This window comes from Esox lucius, chromosome 17 (genome assembly GCF_011004845.1).
Source record: "Esox lucius isolate fEsoLuc1 chromosome 17, fEsoLuc1.pri, whole genome shotgun sequence".
Taxonomy (NCBI): Eukaryota; Metazoa; Chordata; class Actinopteri; order Esociformes; family Esocidae; genus Esox; species Esox lucius.
In genome coordinates this window covers 8,229,560-8,250,112 of record NC_047585.1, presented here as the reverse complement: position 1 = coordinate 8,250,112, position 20,553 = coordinate 8,229,560, and the positions used below count along the sequence as shown (strand labels likewise).

The following is a 20,553-nucleotide window of genomic DNA, read 5'->3' as shown; positions in this document are numbered from 1 at the left end:
CAATCTCATCATCCACATTTCACTAATGTAGACCAATCTATGTCAGCTGAATTCTACTGAAGGTGATATCAATTTAGTGATTTAAGGTGTCTTTCGTCATATTCCATAGTGATTAATTAACTACGATCTTATTTTTATGCGGAGCTTGTCTTCTTCAGATAAATAAACACCCTTTAAATTAAGTTCAATATATAGGATTGTAGTATCTAGGTCATTTAATCACTGGGGCACAATTTCCTTTCCCCTAAAACGGCAAGAATATACAGACCTTCAACATTCTAAATTATTAACTGTGTATTTATGAATCCATATTTGGGGGGGGGGGGGGGGGGGGGGTTTTGAGCGTAGGTGTGCCCCTGTCGCAGAAGTGCCCTCCCTCTAGATTCCTATTGGCTGCTGCCGATATCAATCAGTAGGTTTAAGCTCCGGCTATTTTTCAAGCAGATTATGAAGCGGACATCATCTGTGGTATAGTCTCATCTAGCTGGCTCCATGGCAAAACAAGACCTCTTTATGTGTTTTTATATATTCTCTGTCGTTTTTCTGCAGCTCTGTTTATCTGTTGATGACGAGCCTGCTGTTGTGCAAAAAAGGTAGGTGTGTAAGGCAATATTTCAACTCTCTAGGCTCGTGGCAGGCGAGGGGGGAGGGGGTGGATGCTGTGCTGACATGTGGGGGGGGGGGTGTATGTGTCTCTTTCATAGTATGATGGAGACTGTGGGAATGACAAACCAGCAATTTTAGAATGTATTTGTATTAAATTTGTATTACTCTTTCTACTCAATATCTTTTATTATATCAAACCACTGTGAATTTGTATTTTACATTTCATTTGCATAGGACTGTGTACTATATTGTACACTATATTGTACACATCAGCATTGAAAATTCACTAGAAATCTTGTCAGTGAAAAACAAGAAAATATCCATCAGTGCTACTCTGAAGGCATCAGTTTACAGGGCAAATCCATTAATGTACTACAAAAATGGGCAAATATGAAAATCTGCTATATCTCACTGTGTATGTTTTATATCACAGAGCTTGCTTCTTTGGTGAATGTGACCATTTGAGTACAAATCCAAGATGCTATATTTTCTGTTTGTATCAGCTCTAATGCTGCCAACACACTATGAAAATGTATGAAAATTGGAACCGGTTTAAAAGTAAATTATAATGAGTAATTTCTGACATTTCTGTAGTTATATATAATAAATAAAATATGATGATGAAAAAGGTCTAGATTTGTTTTTTGATAGTGATTTATTTTGGCGGCATCACTGCAGTTCAAGGTAGTTCATGAACATGGAAATTATCTCTTTAACTTCAAGGCATATAATAGATGGAACAAGTTTAGTTGAAAGATAAGATGGCAGATAGGAATGATATGCATAAAGAAAACAGTATTCAATTTAACTTTAATGATTACAGTTGAGATCCTAGATTCTCCATATAAGGACTGAAAGATGACAGTGTAGATTTCCCAGTTGATGATTATAGTAGATGCCTGAGGTTTGGAATTCTCACCGTCTGCCACTGCTGACTTTGTAGTCATACTGTTTCGACAAATCCCATGTTGTCATGACCCTGACACTTACCCCAGCTGCTGAATACACGTTACATCAGTCTCCTTTCAGCATGTCCTGAATAGACAGCTCAGAGGATTTATATCTTAACGTAAGATATAATGTTGTAGGCTAAAGCACCAATTCCCGGCAGCGTTGTATTGATACTTCAATTCAGCAGCACAGGCTACCGACTCCTATCAACTTGTTCTGAGAGCAGGTCTTCTGATGCTTTCTGTTGGAGACCAGATGAGGATTGTATTTAATAGAATTTACCAAGAAACCTGAGGGAAAAAAAGTAGAGGATTGTTGTAATTAGAATGAACAAGGAAACGATCAATGAACAATTTCAAGTGATTTTATTTTCTTTGCTTACTAAAGTTAATATTATCTGCCCTGTGTACAAGCACATGTGAAACATATGCACTTTGGGCTCATCTGTCAAATGTTCATAAAAAAGCAAATGTGTAATTGGAAACATGTTGCCTTAAGGGAATTAAGCTATTTAGCCCATCTGCATTCATGCCTGCACAGATGGGGCTTGGTGGCAACATGTAGGGCAGCACTGGCTTTAGTCTTAGTGCAGATTTGATTTTTGCCAGGCCCAAGTCTGCTGTGCTCAACACAGGAGAAAGTATGAAAAGCAACCCATAGCAATCTTCCTCTGCCAGGCATTGTGAAGAGAGAGACATGATCTAGGGGTAACATTTATTATATAATTGTTGGTATGCAAAATGTTCAGGTGCAGCCAGTCAGTTACTTAAGCAGGCTAGAGGACAGAGTGAGGTGGGGACAGAGAGGAGATATTTCTCTCTACCAGCCTGGCAATTTTAGAACCTCAGTTTTTTCCAGGCACCTTTACTTTAATTTTGACTATAATCACAATTGATTCAGTCGTTTGTATCAAAGCAACACCTTTGCTTGGATTAGGGATTTTGGGCAGGCTGCGTTAGTCTGTGTAGCAAATTCAGGTTGACACTTGCATTCAGTTAAATGATTACGCAGTGTTTTGTCACTTTTTATTATGTAAGAATAGCATCTGCTGGCGATCAAGAAGCAGAGCACTCTCTCCTGTTCAACTCCCAAACGTCTAGTTACATCACTAAACCAGGCCATCACAGCAGATAAACCAAAGACAGTCATTTAACAAACATCAGAGAATAACACTTTTACACTGAACTGAAATGACACATGCCATTTCTGGTCAGGAGAATTCCATTTTGATAAAGGAAAGTAACGGGCAATCCAATTCCAAATAGACTGACTAAAAAAAGAGCTAACACCCTATATGATATTATGTACCGTAGATGCTGAGATCCCCAAACTCTTTGCAATTTTACTTTGAGAAAATAATTTCTTTTAAATGTTTTACTTTGAAATTATTATTGTTATTATCCCCAAACTCTTTGCAATTTTATATTCAGAAAATAATTTCTTAAAATTATTCTTGCCTGCGCAGTCTTTCACAGAGTGGTGACCCCTCCCCATCTTTACTTCTGAAAGACTCATCCTCACTGGGATGCTCTTTTTATACCCAATCATGTTACTGACCTGTTGCCATTTAACCTAATTAGTTGTAAGATGTTCCACCTAGAAACAATAATAATTTCTCTGTTTCAATATTTGAGATGTTGTCTTTGTACTATTTTCTATTGAATATAAGGTTTAAATTATTTGCACATCATTGCATAATATTTTTTATCTACATTTTACCCAGCATCCCAACTTTTTTGGAAGCCGGGTTTTTTTAAATGTTGACTTTTCATTTAACTAAACCTATTTATATGTATGATAAACTGCAATATACCTAATGGTTGAAAAATATTTGATTGTATATGGTATAAGCCTAGGTTACAACCTACAAACATCTCTTTAAAAAGTGATATCAAAGCTTTACATGTACACTACATGCCAAAAGTTTTAGAACACCCCCATTTTTCCAATCTTTTATTAAAATGTAAGTAGTTCAAGTCCAGTGAATAACCTGAAATGGCACAAAAGTAAGCTGTAAATTGCCAGAGGTTCTGAAAAAAAAAAAAAAGTTACAAAAAACAGAAGAATTATGTACATTTCAGAGTTATAAAAAGGCCCTTTTTAGGGAATAAGTACTGTCTAATAATAACTTGCAATGGAAGTAAATTAAGCCTTGAATAATGACGCTAACAATTCTTACAGGTGTATCAACTTTTGCTGATTACTTTCTCTGTCTGTATAAAATCAGTATTGAAACAGACTATAATTACACCCTCTTAAGCATTATTTGGACAGTATTGTACTGCAGGAAGTAGTATATTGTTATTATAATGGCGAGTAATATGCTGACCATTATAACCATTAAAATTGTAGGCCTTTTCTTTAGAGAAATTGCAAAGAAAGCCAAGGTGTCAGTGAGTACAGTGTCCTACACCATTAAAAGGCACAACTGGAGGTCTGGGAGCCCCATAGCCACAACAGAATCAGATGATACATTTCTGAGAGTCAACTGCTTGCGTGATGTGCGGCTCACAGGACAACAGCTTCAAGAATAGCTTAATACTGGTCAAAGTAAGCAAGTCTCAGTTAAAACTGTGAAGAGAAGACTTCGAGCTGCAGGTTTGACACAGTTCAAGTGGTAGTAAGAAAGCCATTGCTAAGATGGCAAAATAAGAAAAAGTAGCTTGCCTGAGCCATGAAATGTTCAGTTCATCATGCATGGATTTTGTACACCATTGAGTTGTCGAAAGGATGGTTCCTCAGTGTGTGGCACCAACTGTCTAACATGGAGGAGGAAGCATGATGGTCTGGTGCTCAGATTTGGCGACTTGCATGGAGTGAATGGCACCCTCAACCAAAACAACTACCACAGCACTTTGCAGCGCCATGCGCCATGGCAGGTGTTCGTCCTACAGCAAGATAATAACCCAAAACACACCTCCAGGCCTGACCATGTCTGAACTACCATAGAAGAATCAAACAAGACAGTAGGCTTCCAATAATGGAATGGCCAGCACAGTCTCCAGACTTAATTAAACCCCATCAAGCTGATTTGTAAAGAACTGGGCAAAAGGGTGAAAGCAAAGCAACCAAGAAGTGCAACACATTTGTGGGAACTTCTGCAACAGTTTTGGGAAACAATATTTGACATTGTAGAAAGACTACCGCATTTATGTTTAGCTTTTATGTCTGCAAAAGGTGGCTACTTTGATAAGTTTTGATTAGATTACATTTCGTTAAACAATTAAACCAATTGATTAATTGTTCTATGCTTTAATTTCAGAGTACATTAAGACAATTTACTGGGTGCATTTCAATAAAAACTGGAAAAATATATGTGTTCTAAAACCTTTGACTGTGTATGTCTCTGTACCTCATAGGCAACCTACTCATCATCTGAAATCTTTTTTTAAATCATCTTTACAGTTTAGGGGGACACACATCCCAAGATATGATTCAAAACAGTGAGTTATTTTTGCTTTTTGTTCTATGATAATGTGAATGTTTTGAATGTTGCTTTGATGATATTCTCATATAAACCACGCTGGATTCCTTGGTAACACTGTGGCTTCTCTACTTCTGTAGTAGGAACACAGTAATTGCGGCAGTACTAATATTGTGTTAAACATAGTAAATACACAGTATTTCCACGATTACTTTGACATAGTTTGACAAGTTTGACATAGAAATTAATATCATTGTTATATATCTCTCATTGTACACAGATGAATTAGCTACCCAGAGCCGAAGTACTGATTTTGATGAGGAGAGTTCTTTGCTTGCTGTGGAGCACCCTCTTAGAAGAGTGCTGCAGGTAGACAAACTCCATTTCTTAATTATCTATCTTCACTGACTTCAAAGGACATTACTTTTACAACAAATATTTTGGAAAGTTCCACTACCAATTGCCTACACCCACCCATTGCCTACACCCACCCATTGCCTACACCCACCCATTGCCTACACCCACCCATTGCTTTTAGATTAGCAGAAAGCCAAGAGCGAGGGCACACGTAGGAGAAAGGAGATATACTGTTATCAGAGTGACTGCGGACTAGACGTTTCTAGAAATCCAATATGACCTTGTCCATGAGAATAGCTTTTATTCCCAGCCATCTGAAATTAATCCGAGGCAGAAGGCATAGTCTCAGTGAGATAAACCATGAGTTTGATTTGTAGTCTTTTTTTAAAAACAGATTATTCATAAAAACAATTCTCTTACACAATGTGTTATTGGCCAATGACCATCCACAATGACATGATAAAGGACTATCTGTAATAATCCTTCAAATGACTGTTTTTCTCCGTAGTTGTATTTTATGAGGTTTGTTATTCACTGATATAGTCCTTCACGCTACGGTTGTTCATTTGAATAAAATTGCAGGTAGATTTTGTTTACTATAATAGTCCTTCAACTGACTCTAGTCCACTGGGAAAGTCTTTCAGATTATTTTTTTAACTGTAATAGTTCTTAATTTAACTGTTGTACACTTTAATTATCCTTTATTTGACTGTTATTCACTGTAATATCTGCTCAGGTGACTGCTGTACAGTATAGTAGTCCTTCAGGTGAATGTTCTCAGTAATAGTTATTCAGGCTACTGTTATTCCAGGTTATTTTCCTTTAGGCAACCGTGTTCACTACAAAAGTTCTTCAGGTGACTGTTCTTTACTGAACGAGATATCATCTTACTCTCTTCCCTTTCTCCTTCTTGTACTTTCTTTCTGTTTTGAATTCTTTCTTCTGTGGCACAGCGGTCAAAGCTGTTGTCTTCGCTTCTAATGTTCTAATGTTCTAATACAGACCAGTTTTTTCAGGAAACTCTTCCATTGATCTAATCCGTCTGTCTTTATTGAATGAAGCATAACTGATTAAGAAAATACACATTTTTATTAAAACATTTTTTTCTTTCTTACCCTCAGCCGTACAGGTGGCAGCTGGACTCACCACATAGAACCAAACGGAGGCTACTGCAGACATCAAACTCTCTGATGTACTCTCCTCTGAACGTGGTTTACAACGGTAAAACATGTATCCTGTTTAGGGCCAGGAAGCTTGCCGTCAGGTTTACGAACAGCACCTTAGTGGATCTTACAGAGAAGACTTTTGGCCCTGATGCACAGGTGGACACCAAAGGATCTACTTGCAGCAAAGACAAAGCTATGTAAGTCTGCTTAGCAGCTATGAATATCCCTCCAGGACTTTTTTAAGGGTTAAGTAATGACACTGCTTACTGAATGTTGTTTTTCCACCAGGCTTATACTACGTTTTGGAGATGTGGAGGATTTGAGAGGACTTGCCATAAGGTTTGCTTCTGATATATTTTTATAGCCATTATAGCCAAGCCATTTTAGGCTTGAAAGAAATAGAGCAATTGGTCTGAGGTAAATAGTTTGGGGTATATTTAGGTTGCAATACTTGATATTTATATATATTCTGCATATTGTGCACTGACGGCAATTCTGTTATCATTAGATTATTAGCAAAATGACTGAAGTGTCAATGAAAAATAAATTCATGCAATGTTCCAACAGACTACAGATGTCCAACACTTTCTATGAGTCAGCAGGGCAAAACTGGTTCACTCTGGACAGCGTACACATCCACTACAACTGGACCCATGAGGCCACGTTTAATGCCACAAACGTGTATGCTCCTAGCACCTACTCCTATCATTGTCAACACGTCAGCAGCCTACAGAAGTATGACACGCTGCTCATCCCCAGCTCCATCACTGACAACTCTGCAAACTGGCACATCACCTTCACAGACTTCCAGGTTTGCACTTATTATTTTTATGAATAAACTTAATTTAATAGCTGGAAGGGGTGGGGTGTCCGTTCAAATATTTGTTTTCTGATTCAAAAAAAATAATGAATGATTGTGAAAGCTGAACAGGACGGCAAATTCATCAAACTCTCCATAGTCATCAGTTCCTAGTCAAACCATCAGGAGGCACTATTGTTATACCATAAAATATGGTGGGTTGGAGTGGTGCACTGTAGTTGATGAATTATACGCTGGCTTGAATAGGAGTGTTGCCACTGTGTCCTGACTGAAGTAGGAGTGTTGCCACTGTGTCCTGACTGAAGTAGGAGTGTTGCCACTGTGTCCTGACTGAAGTAGGAGTGTTGCCACTGTGTCCTGACTGAAGTAGGAGTGTTGCCACTGTGTCCTGACTGAAGTAGGAGTGTTGCCACTGTGTCCTGACTGAAGTAGGAGTGTTGCCACTGTGTCCTGACTGAAGTAGGAGTGTTGCCACTGTGTCCTGACTGAAGTAGGAGTGTTGCCACTGTGTCCTGACTGAAGTAGGAGTGTTGCCACTGTGTCCTGACTGAAGTAGGAGTGTTGCCACTGTGTCCTGACTGAAGTAGGAGTGTTGCCACTGTGTCCTGACTGAAGTAGGAGTGTTGCCACTGTGTCCTGACTGAAGTAGGAGTGTTGCCACTGTGTCCTGACTGAAGTAGGAGTGTTGCCACTGTGTCCTGACTGAAGTAGGAGTGTTGCCACTGTGTCCTGACTGAAGTAGGAGTGTTGCCACTGTGTCCTGACTGAAGTAGGAGTGTTGCCACTGTGTTCTGACTGAAGTAGGAGTGTTGCCACTGTGTCCTGACTGAAGTAGGAGTGTTGCCACTGTGTCCTGACTGAAGTACGAGTGTTGCCACTGTGTTCTGACTGAAGTACGAGTGTTGCCACTGTGTTCTGACTGAAGTAGGAGTGTTGCCACTGTGTCCTGACTGAAGTAGGAGTGTTGCCACTGTGTCCTGACTCAGCCTGACGTTGGATGTCCACTGGTCCGGCGCGCCCGCTGCCTCGGACGGATACAATTAATTTCCTATGAACAGCATCAAGGCATTGACAGTTGCGCAAAGCATCTCGGGAAGGCAGCACAGCCTTTTGAGCTGTCTATAAGCTGCCATCTGGGGCAAGGCGGCGCGTTTGCAGGCAAATTCGCGCCGGAACAGTGGACATCCATCTTAATTCCTGGATAACCAAAAATGGGTAAAGAGGTTGGGTGTGGATTTGCCTGACACCTGTTCTCTCTCCCTTGAGCAGGCGCTTTCACTTCCCTAACAATGCGTGTGTTCCGTATTCGGTCTGTTGCATGCAGAATCCTAGAATATTTATTGATGATAGGCCCTACTTTTGATCTCTTTTGTTTTTTTATCAACTGAAAAATATGTTTTAGTTTTAACAGAGTTATCTACCTAATATAGAAATCCATAAAAACCTGGATTTGCTTTTTGGAAATAATATATAGAAATTTACAAAAACCTCCCATTAATTTTCTCTTTGCTGGATAGATACAAGCATTCAACGTGCTGTCCAACAAGTTTGCCTCGGCCAGTGACTGCGCTACGTTCTTCACTCCGGCTATCCTCATGGGGCTGATCACCTCCCTCATCCTTCTCCTGGTCCTGGCTTACGCTCTGCACATGGTGGTCCACCTGAAGCACATTGACACCTATGAAGAACACAAGTCCACTGTCTACTTCCCCCGAGGCACAGAGACTGCAGAATGCACCAGCACCACTGGCTCAGCCCTCACTGAGAAAAACAGCTTGTAGGGGTCCATTACTCAGGATAAACAACACTAAGAAAATCGAGTTTCTGCAGTTTTCATTGCGTGACGGTGCAGGGATTCAGACTGACAACCCTGATGGAAGATTTTCTGACTAACTGAACTTTAATTATAAAATTGATTTGGAGAAATATGGAATGTAATTACCGTAAATGGGGTTACAAGCTTTTGACAATTCACTGTTAAAGTATTGTGAAAGTATCAATACACCAAACCAGATCTAACCAAAACAAATATTTATCTCATCCTAAATGTTGCCAGTATTAATAATTAATTCCAAGGTTCTTAAAATGAAAATACTAATCTACATTCCTTGTCCATAATATCATTGTAGCCAAGGTGGACTTGCCAGCTACCTACAGGATTTGAGTCTTCTTGGCTGTTGACTAATAAAACAGCTTAGATAGCCTATGCAAAGTGCTTGTTTATTCGCAATGGTGGCCATGATAGCTAGCATGCTAGCTAGATCTGGCTAGGCTCAGGAGCAGACAATGGCCTTGTGCCTTCTCACAATGCTGTTATGTGTTAATGCTTACTTATAAAGCAACCTGCCATATTGAAGGGACAGAAATACATATAGTTGTACTTTGGCATCACTGGGCTCAGGCAGTGACAGATCCAGTTTCTTGTGGTTCAGCAACATCTGTATTTGGACACAGCTTTGGATGACACTGATTCTGAATCACGTTTTGGGCATTGAAAGTGAAAATGAAAGTACTATGTACTCTTGAAAGAAATTTTACTGATTAAAGCACAAAAAATTATTTCATAACATGTCAGTACTATACATCCTGACATGTATATTGGATAAAGTTTCATTTTAATATCCTTACCTTACATTATAGGGTATAATGGGTATGCAGTACCGTGTTTATTTTCCTGTAAATCATTAACAATACTCTTTTGAATAGTTAGCCGTTTAGATTCTGACTTTTCAGACCTGCAGTAAATGAATTTTCAAGAACTTGTGTTATTACAAGCTCTTGTAAAAAATAAATACTGTATGTGAATTTAAATTTTGTATATTTTTTGTTGGTGTTTTTAATTTCTCTAATATATATTCTTCTTTCAAGATGGGCCTTCAATAGTTTAAAAACTATTTTGTTAACATTGGTCTTTAAAAAAACAGCTGCCAGAACCACATCAACCATTACGTGTAGCATGTCCGTGGCTAGAAAATACAGTACATTTGCTAACAGTACAGTAGCCCCTTCGATGGGTAGGGATGTGCAATTTTTATAGGAACCTATTGTTATGTACTTTTCATTTATGTATAAGCTATGTGTTTGGAAAATGAACCCAAGTCTAAAATGTGTCCATTGCAATTTATGGAAATGGAACAGTAAATGTCTTAACCCTAGTTAATGCAATAACCTTATCCATTTGTAATAAATGCAATGTAGTATTGCAGGAATTATGTACATATGTAACTATTTTGGAAAATGTGATAACATTCAATATAACCTGATGCTATTGGTCCTAGATGACTCGTAATGTAGTTTAGGGCCAACATATGTGCCGTTTACCTACCACTGGAAAACGGCTGCTGGGAGCAGTTGTGAGGATAGTCATATTTAAATAGAGTGGCTGTTTGCTACAGTGTTGGCATCGGGGATGGTGGGTGGTCATTTCTTCAAAATAATTTTTTGGGGCAATTGTGTTTTGTTACCTTACCCTTAACCTTCATCCTAACCCTAACCTCAGTACTGTGATGCCTAAACTTAACAGTAACCTAATCCTAACCATAGTCCTAACCCTAACCTCAGTACTGTGATGCCTAACCTTAACAGTAACCTAATCCTAACCATAGTCCTAACCCCTAACATCAGTACTGTGATGCCTAACCTTAACAGTAACCTAATCATAACCATATTCCTTACCCTAACGTCAGTACTGTCATGCATAACCTCAAGTTAACATTAAACCTACATGTTATTTGTAAAAAGTCATTTTTCATTTTATATTGATTACATTAAGGACCAACATTATAGTGAAATGTTAAGGAGCAATGTAATAGAGAGTCATTAAGAATCAATAGCACTGGGGATGTGTTGATAGTGAACAAAATTGCAATGCTTTATGTTCATACTTAATATAATTGGGGTTTACAAAATAGATCCATATGAACGTAATTCCTGAGAGGTACGGCTGATAACTATGACACTTTTTATATAATAAAACTGTTAATGTTATACATTTCTGGTTAATGTAATAAATCTTGAACTGTTAACTTTTTCGGCTAGAAGTACTGTTTTAACATTAACCAGTGGATATTACATACAGTGGGGAGAACAAGTATTTGATACACTGCAGATTTTGCAGGTTTTCCTACTTACAAAGCATGTAGAGGTCTGTAATTTTTATCATAGGTACACCTCAACTGTGAGAGATGGAATCTAAAACAAAAATCCAGAAAATCACATTGTATGATTTTAAAATAATTTATTTGCATTTTATTGCATGACATAAGTATTTGATCACCTACCAACCAGTAAGAATTCCAGCTCTCACAGACCTGTTAGTTTTTCTTTAAGAAGCACTCCTGTTCTCCACTCATTACCTGTATTAACTGCACCTGTTTGAACTCGTTACCTGTATAAAAGACACCTGTCCACACAATCAAACAGACTCCAACCTCTCCACAATGGCCAAGACCAGAGAGCTGTGTAAGGACATCAGGGATAAAATTGTAGACCTGCACAAGGCTGGGATGGGCTACAGGACAATAGGTAAGCAGCTTGGTGAGAATCAACAACTGTTGGCGCAATTATTAGAAAATGGAAGAAGTTCAAGATGACGTCAATCTCCCTCGGTCTGGGGCTCCATACAAGATCTCACCTCGTGGGGCATCAATGGTCATGAGGAAGGTGAGGGATCAGCCCAGAACTACATGGCAGGACCTGGTCAATTACCTGAAGAGAGCTAGGACCAAAGTCTCAAAGAAAACCATTAGTAACACACTACGCCGTCATGGATTAAAATCCTGCAGCGCACGCAAGATCCCCCTGCTCAAGCCAACGCATGTCCAGGCCCGTCTGAAGTTTGCCAATGACCATCTGGATGATCCAGAGGAGGAATGGGAGAAGGTCATGTGGTCTGATGAAACAAAAATAGAGCTTTTTGGTCTAAACTCCACTTGCTGTGTTTGGTGGAAAAAGAAGGATGAGTACAACCCCAAGAACACCATCCCAACCGTGAAGCATGGAGGTGGAAACATCATTCTTTGGGGATGCTTTTCTGCAAGGGGACAGGACGACTGTCCTGCATTGAAGATGGGTCGTGGCTGGGTCTTCCAGTATTACAATGACCCGAAACACACAGCCAGGGTAACTAAGGAGTGGCTCCGTAAGAAGCATCTCAAGGTCCTGGAGTGGCCTAGCCAGTCTCCAGACCTGAACCCAATAGAAAATCTTTGGAGGGATCTGAAAGCCCGTATTGCCCAGCGACAGCCCCGAAACCTGAAGGATCTGGAGAAGCTCTGTATGGAGGAGTGGGCCAATATCCCTGCTGCAGTGTGTGCAAACCTGGTCAAGAACTACAGGAAACATATGATCTCTGTAATTGCAAACAAAGGTTTCTGTACCAAATATTAAGTTCTGCTTTTCTGATGTATCAAATACTTTTGTCATGCAATAAAATGCAAATTAATTACTTAAAAATCATACAATGTGATTTTCTGGATTTTATTTTTAGATTCCGTCACTCACAGTTGAAGAGTACCTATGATAAAAATTTTACTTGTACATGCTTTGTAAGTGGGAAAACCTGCAAAATCGGCAGTGTATCAGGAAATGGCTGATTTCCAATGGAATATCTACATAGGCATACAGAGGCCCTTTATCAGCAACCATTACTCCTTCCAATGGCATGTTGTGTTTGCGAATCCAAGTTTATAATTTTATAAGGCAAATGAATCATTAGAAAACCCTTTTGCAATTATGTTAGTAATGCAGAGAGCTGTTGTTCTGATTAAAAATGTAATGAAACTGGCCTTCTTTTAGGCTAGTTCAGTATTTATGCATTACTGGTTGTGGCATAGGTGTCATTTACACTGGGGACATGTCCCCACCACTTTCTGAAATGGCTGATTTAGTCCCCACCACATTCTGAAATGGCTGATTTTGTCCCCACCACTTTCTGAAATGGCTGATTTTGTCCCCACCACTTTCTGAAATGGCTGATTTTGTCCCCACCACTTTTTGAAATGGCTTATTTTGTCCCCACCACTTTTTGAAATGGCTGATTTTGTCTCCACCACTTTTTGAAATGGTTAATTTTGTCCCCACCACTTTTTGAAATGGTTGATTTTGTCCCCACCACTTTTTGAAAGCATTTGGTTAAAATGTTCTGAAAAATCAAGCGAACCCGGCTGCAGAATGAAATGACTGAGGGGGCATTTGAAATCGTTAAGGGGGCTTTACTTAATACCATCATTTAACAATACACACTGATAACTTGCTTAATAAAAAGATAAGCCAGCGTAATTTATTATGCATATATTAACCCTTTCACCATACCATCATCTTCCGCTTATCCGGGGCCGGGTCGCGGGGGCAGCAGTCTAAGCAGGGATGTAACGAGGACGCGCATGGAGGACGCGCGCCACCCCTCCCGACGTGGTGTTCGGTGCGCGTCATCGCCGGCCTTCTAGCCACGCCGCTCCTCCTCCCACGGCACTGTCCTGTCTTGTTATTGCACACACCTGGTGTCCATTCCCTCATTAGGTTGCCTATATTAGTTCCCTTGTTTCTGGGCGTCTTTGTGTGGTATTGTTCTATGTTTGGTGTTGTATTGCAAGACTATTGCACGCTCTTGCGCTCTTGTTGTTACGCGTGCCATTTTTTCGTTTAAGAAAGAAAGAAGATTAACTACCTCCCTGCGTTTGGCTCCTTTATTCACACACCCTGACACACCGTTGACAAGGGATGCCCAGACTTCCCTCTCCCCAGACACTTCCTCCAGCTCTTCCGGGGGGACACCGAGGCGTTCCCAGGCCAGCCGGGAGACATAGTCCCTCTAACCCTTTCACGTTTAATTTTAATATTCTAACTGACTCCCAGAGTGAGTTTTTTCAAGGCGACTTTTATTTTAGAACGTTCCCCCTTAATGTTTCCATGGCGACGCGTCATATTTGTCACGTGACACACCGCATCCACAATAACGCTGTATGACAGATATCGCTTTTATTTCCTTTTTCCTTTTTTATTCAAAATATTCACAAACTTGCATACCATGTCATCAACTATCTGATATTCTGATTCTCAAATACATGTAAGTGAGTGTGTTTGGTCTTTTAAAAACCTTTATAAATTATCTTGATCTATAACGTGAGATGGGTGCCGCAATGTTGTCCTGTCAGTCGGATTTAGAGCACGTAATTCATCAGTTTCTCACGAAATACATACAAGAAAGTGGCCGGTGAACTGTGAGAAGAATAGAATAAACTTAATAGTTACTTCCACCTATGTTTGTCTGATATGAATAACACTTCGGCAAATGATATTTGAATAGATTGTTATTGCTGCTTCCACAGCCATCAGTGTGTATTTGACAAACTCGAAATGTATTATTTTACTTGTGCTTACGTGTATTGAAATGTCTGAAACCTAAAATAAATAAAAATGATGAGGTTGAAAACACTGCATAGCTGTGATATATGACAGCGCTGAACGTGTCTGACTCTGGCCAGCCTACGTGCGAAAGCACAGTTTGAATCTGGCAGTTAAGCGACGTCACTGAACATTCTAAATACAATGTGGGACCGTACTCTCAGGGGCACAGAAGTAAAAATCCCATATATGCGACCATAACGGTCATTTTTTATGCTGAGTATTTTTGTGTTGTTGACTGGCCTACGCTATGCCCATTTTTGATTCCCGGTGCCGTTATTCAATATTTTGTAATGTTTTTTTCATCTGATCTTTTGTCCCCACCACTTTTCAACACAAACTAACGCCCCTGGTTTGTGGGTTCAATTACAGACTCAAAATGGTCAAAAACAAATAATTTTCTTCTGAAACTCTATGCCTTTTCTGATAAAAGAAGGTTATTCCATTCAATAAATTGCCTTGAAACTGAAGATCTTGTACAACAATGTGTAGTACTCCCTTCACAGAAAGAAAAAATTTACAAAAGTCTGCATACCCTTAGTTCTTAATACTGTGTATTGCCCCTTTAGCATCAATGACAGCGTGCAGTCTTTTGTAATAGTTGTCTATGAGGTCCCGAATTCTCGCAGGTGGTATAGCTGCCCATTCGTCTTGGCAAAATGCCTCCAGGTCATGCAAAGTCTTGCATGACCCGCCCCAGAGTGGCTTGATGATATTAAGGTCAGGAGACTATGTTGGCCACTCCAGAACCTTCACCTTTTTCTGCTGTAACCACTGGTTGGTCAACTTGGCCTTGTGCTTAGGGTCATTGTCGTGCTGGAATGTCGAAGAGCGTCCCACGTGCAGCTTTTCTTTGTATCCCGAACAATTCTTCTGGCAGTTTTGGCTGAAATCTTTCTTGGTCTACCTGACCTTGGATCAAGAGATCCTCGAAATGTCCACTTCTTAGTAAGTGATTGAACAGTACTGACTGGCATTTGCAAGGCTTTGGATATCTTTTTATATAATTTTTCAGTTTTATAAAGTTCCATTACCTTGTTATACAAGTCTTTTGTCAGTTATTTTCTGCTTCCCATGGCTCAGTATCTAGCCTGCTCAGTGCATCCACGTGAGAGCTAAAAAAGTCATTGACTATTTATACACAGACACTAATTGCAATATAAAAAGCCACAGGTGTGGGAAATTCATCTTTAATTGCCATTTTCACCTGTGTATGTCACCTTGTGTGTCTGTATCAAGGTCAAACCTTCAAGGGTATGTAAACTTTTTATCAGGGCCATTTGAGTGATTTCTTTTATCATTATGATTTAAAAAGGAGCCAAACAACTATGTGATAATAAATGGCTTCGTATGATCACTATCCTTAAATAAAATATTTTCAAAATCAATGCCAAAATTTCACAATTTTTGGCAGGGTATGCAAACTTATGAACACAACTGTACATATTAGTTTACTATGTTTATGAATGGCACGTCTACCAGATGGCAGCAGTGTGAACAGACCATAGCCTGGGTGGCTGTGTCTTTGATGATGTTCTGTGCTTTCCTCAGGCATCATGTATGGTAGATGCCTTGCACGGAGGGGAGATTGCAGCCGATGACGTGCTCCACAGACTTTACCACCATCTGGGGGAACTTTGAGTCCGCAATGGAGCAGATGCCATACCAGGCAATAATCTAGCCTGAGAGGATGCTCTCAATGGTGCACCTGTAGAAGTTGGTGAGAGTTTTTACAGACATGCCGAACATTTTGAGTCTCCTCAGGAAGTAAAGCAAACTGCTGAGTTCGCTTGCCTGGACCAAGTGAGATCATCTTTGATGATGAGGATCATGAATTCGGAGACTCTCTCCACTTCAGCTCCACTGATTTGTATGGGGGCATGACTCCCCCGCCGCTTCCTGAAGTCCAAGATCTTCTCCTTAGTCTTGCAGATGTCGAGAAACAGGTTGTTGTCCTGGCACCATGTAGCCAGTTTCATTACCTCCTCTCTGTAAGTGGTCTCATCATTGTTGGAGATGAGACCCAGGATGGTTGTGTCGTCTGCTTACTTAAGGATTGGTGTTGGAGCTGTGTGCGGCCACGCAGTCATGCGTGAACATGGAGTACAGGAGGGGTCTGAGTATGCAAGACCTGCAGGGCTGTGGTGTTCAGGGTCAGTGTAGAAGAGGTGAGGTTGCCCATTCTGTCAGGAAGTCCATGATCCAGTTGCAGAGGGAGGTGTTAAGTACCAGGGTCCTGAGCTTAGGGACAAGCTTAGGGCACAATAGTGTTGAATGCTGAGCGGTAGTCCACAAACAGCATCTTCATCTAGGTGTTGCCTTTTTCCAGGAGGGAGAGGGTGGTGTGTCGTCAGGGCGATGGCATCGTCCGTAGATCTATTGGGGCGGTATGCAAATTGAAAGGGGTCCAAGGTGTCAGGAAGGGTGAAGCAGATGTGGGTTCTGACCAGCCACTCAAAGCACTTCATGAGGATGGAGGTCAGTGCTTCAGGGCGGTAGTCATTCAGGCAGGTGATGGAAGGTTTTTTGGGTACAGTGATGATGCACAAATATGTTGATCAATCAGCCTGTAATCGGAAGTCATATGATATTTGCTTAAAACAGGCGATCAGGAATTGACTGATATCCCTTTCTCATGGCCGATTGAGAGAACCGATCAATGATGCACAACATTAGCCAAAGAAACTAAATTTACTCTTTTTGAGTCCTTATATAGATTTAGTTATCCTATGTAATTTCTTTTGAAACAAAATGTTCTAACAACAGACCTTCAGCAAAATTACAGTAAAGCTATTTTTTATATTTTTACAGATACCCATTTCGTATGATAATATTTACATTAAAGACATTTTAAGACATTTCGGAGATGCTCTTATCCAGAGCAACTTGTTGATAAATACAGTGGGGAGAACAAGTATTTGATACACTGCTGGTTTTGCAGGTTTTCCTACTTACAAAGCATGTAGAAGTCTGTCATTTTTATTAGAGGTATTCTTCAACTGTGAGTGACAGAATCTAAAACAAAAATCCAGAAAATCACAATGTATGATTTTTAAGTAATTAATTTGCGATCGAATCTCCTTACAGTCAAAACAAAGTATGCATTTAGATTTGTTCCGCATAAACAAAACTTTGCTGGCTATAACCTTCATTATCTACATTATAGTAAGCCTAAAATAACTGTTTCTGATAGATTTTCAAAGTACGCATCCATGCATGCTTTTTGGGTCAGGATAGACAAGAACTTAGCTGGCTACAACATTCAGTAGCTACGTTATAGTAAGCCTCAAATAAAAGTGTTTACGGTTATATTGCAACTGTTTCTGGTGGATTTTCAAAGGTACACATCTGTGCATGCTTTTGGGGTTAATAATATAGGCTTTTTCAAAACCCCTTGGGCAGTAAAGGAGTTGTGGTATTCACAATTCTCTCGTCTTTTCACTTGACGAGAAAGTCAGTTAGTGTCACCTATAGTTATTGTATCAATGTCATTCACGAATGAAAGAAAGAAAAACTATTGTTTTTTTCCCATGAAACGAAAAGCTTTGGCAGGGAAAATGTAATCTTCAGTCTTGCTAGCAATTGCTCAATTATTATGACTATTCCTGGGAAGTTAGTAGATACTAGTAAGCCTATTACTGGCTGTTAAAACAGCCAGTGGCAAAAGCCATAGTTCATAGATACTATTTGTGGTGGAGGTAAACTTAATAAGAAACGTTAGTCAGTTTAACACAATGCTTAATGGTGTCTAGCGACTAGACAAATGTGTAGCACCTTGGTGTAGTGGTGAAAAACAGTGCTGCTCACATGGGAGAAAAAAGTTCTAATCTAGTCGTTGGAATCTAGAGGATGGCATTATTTAATCATTTTAATTGCAGGCCGCAATAAAACTGTTTACGGTTATAGTGCGACTATTTCTTGTGGATTTCATGCTTTTTGGGTCAGGATAGACAAAATCCTAGCTTGCTACAACATTCAGTAGCTATGTTATAGTAAGCCTCAAATAAAACTGTTTAAGGTTATACAGTATTACGACAATTTCTGGTGGATTCCATGATTCTCTCGTCTTTTCACTTGATGAAAAAGTCAGTTATCGTCACCTAGTGATGGCTTCATTAGTTTTATTTTAGCAGGATATTATGCTGGCAGCACTCAGATTTTCTTTGTCACAGTAAAAGCCATAATGGAATTGTATAGTTATCAATCTACTCTGTGAAAAAGAACAGACAAGAATAACATTGGAACGGACATAAAATGTACAGACTAGATTGTTAACTATATTATATATTTCAATGATGGCTTTTATTTTGAAAAAGAAAATCTGAGTTAGCACTGTTAGCATAATATCCTGCTGCTAGAAGAACGGTAATGAAGTCTCGAATGGCCATCACTATCGTCACCTATATTGATAGATACTGTATCAATGTCATTCACGAATGGCTAATTAGCTGTTAAAACGGCCAGTGGCAAAAGAGGATTTGTTCAGGATATACAAAAACGTAGCTGGTTAAAACCTCCCGTAGCTAGGTTAATAAGCCTAAAATGAAACTGTTTACTGCTATATTGCAACTATTTCTGGTGGATTTGCGAATTATGTCATAGGATTTGTTCAGGATAGACAAACACTTTGCTGACTACACAATTCTCTCGTCTTTTCACTCGACGAAAAAGTCAGTAATCGTCACCTATATTTATACAGTAGTTATTGTGTCAATTTCATTCACAAATGGCTAATAAGCTGTTAAAACGGCAAGTGGCAAAAGCCATACAGTTCATAGATGCTATTTGTGGTGGAAGAAAACTTAATAAGAAATGTTACTCAGTTTGACACCATGGTTATGGTGTCTAAAGAATTATTCAAACTTGACGTGATGTTAATGCGTGACAGAATTATATAATGTCAAGAGGTTATACCGACACTCAGCAGATGTATAGCTTGGTGGCATAATAAGACACAGCCTTTCACGTGGGTGATCCGGGTTCGAATCTCAGGAGGGCAACAACGATCAACGATTTTTTATTGCGGGCCGGCTGAACTTGCCTGGTTTCTTGTTTCTTTATTGCCATGTTTTGATTTCTGATTGTGCTGTTCTCTTATGACCTACAGTTGAATGTGAATCACATAATAAAGGACATGTGTTTTATCTGCTCACTCATGTTTTCTTTACAAATGGTACATATACTAATTCTCCAAGGGTATGCAAACTTTTGAGCACAACTTTATTTATAAGTGGACCTATTTTCTTGATACATCTGAGATAATTAATCATCAGATGATGATTTGGGATCAGATCTTATCTGTAAAAATCTACTTATGGTCAGAAATTAAGTGCTTCAAACAGTAAGTCATACCACCTGTTATGATTGGTGAGAATACAATGTTGTTTATCTAAATCAAAAGTAAAATCACGTTCCAATAACTGTTGTTCTAGTCAACTAAATCTCCAAAAATCAAGGGAGTATTGCACAGGATGTACCTTGACTGAATAGCATTGAGACCAAAGTCATTGCTAGCACCATTAACTTTGACTGCACTGGGTCTGTTCTTTCTCTCATTGTACCCATAGTTAAAGCTCTGAATCCTTTGTGAAAGGGTGTTTAAACACATTAAGTCCTTCATTAAGTACTGCAAAAGAAGCTTGTACTGTACAACACCTTCCAGTAGGTTGTGCATTATATCCACTGTTTAATTGTCTGAGGAATGAAAAAACTGCAGTGCATTCAAAGGACAGGTTCTCTTAACACCAAATGAGTTAACTACAGTGGGATCGTGTGCCAATGCATTGCAGTTTTCTGAGTAGAGCTCCTTTGTGCAAATAATTAAG

The 20,553-nt window shown here is 39.4% G+C and overlaps 1 protein-coding gene across 3 annotated transcripts; it reads left to right on the top strand.

The window, feature by feature from the left end:
- The first annotated feature begins 438 nt into the window (after positions 1–438).
- On the top strand, positions 439–11,349 carry atp6ap1la (ATPase H+ transporting accessory protein 1 like a). Of its 3 annotated transcripts, none has more exons than XM_034287048.1 (7): positions 439–593; positions 4,963–5,000; positions 5,262–5,350; positions 6,582–6,701; positions 6,793–6,843; positions 7,072–7,315; positions 8,842–11,349. In XM_034287048.1, the coding sequence occupies exons 3-7, from the start codon at positions 5,298–5,300 to the stop codon at positions 9,103–9,105; spliced, it is 732 nt and encodes a 243-aa protein (XP_034142939.1). In that variant the 5' UTR covers positions 439–593; positions 4,963–5,000; positions 5,262–5,297; the 3' UTR covers positions 9,106–11,349. The 3 variants fall into 3 exon arrangements, with proteins under 3 accessions (XP_034142939.1, XP_010880402.1, XP_034142940.1); XM_010882100.3 differs by having other exon boundaries at positions 6,460–6,701; XM_034287049.1 differs by having other exon boundaries at positions 439–597.
- The last annotated feature ends 9,204 nt before the right edge of the window (positions 11,350–20,553 follow it).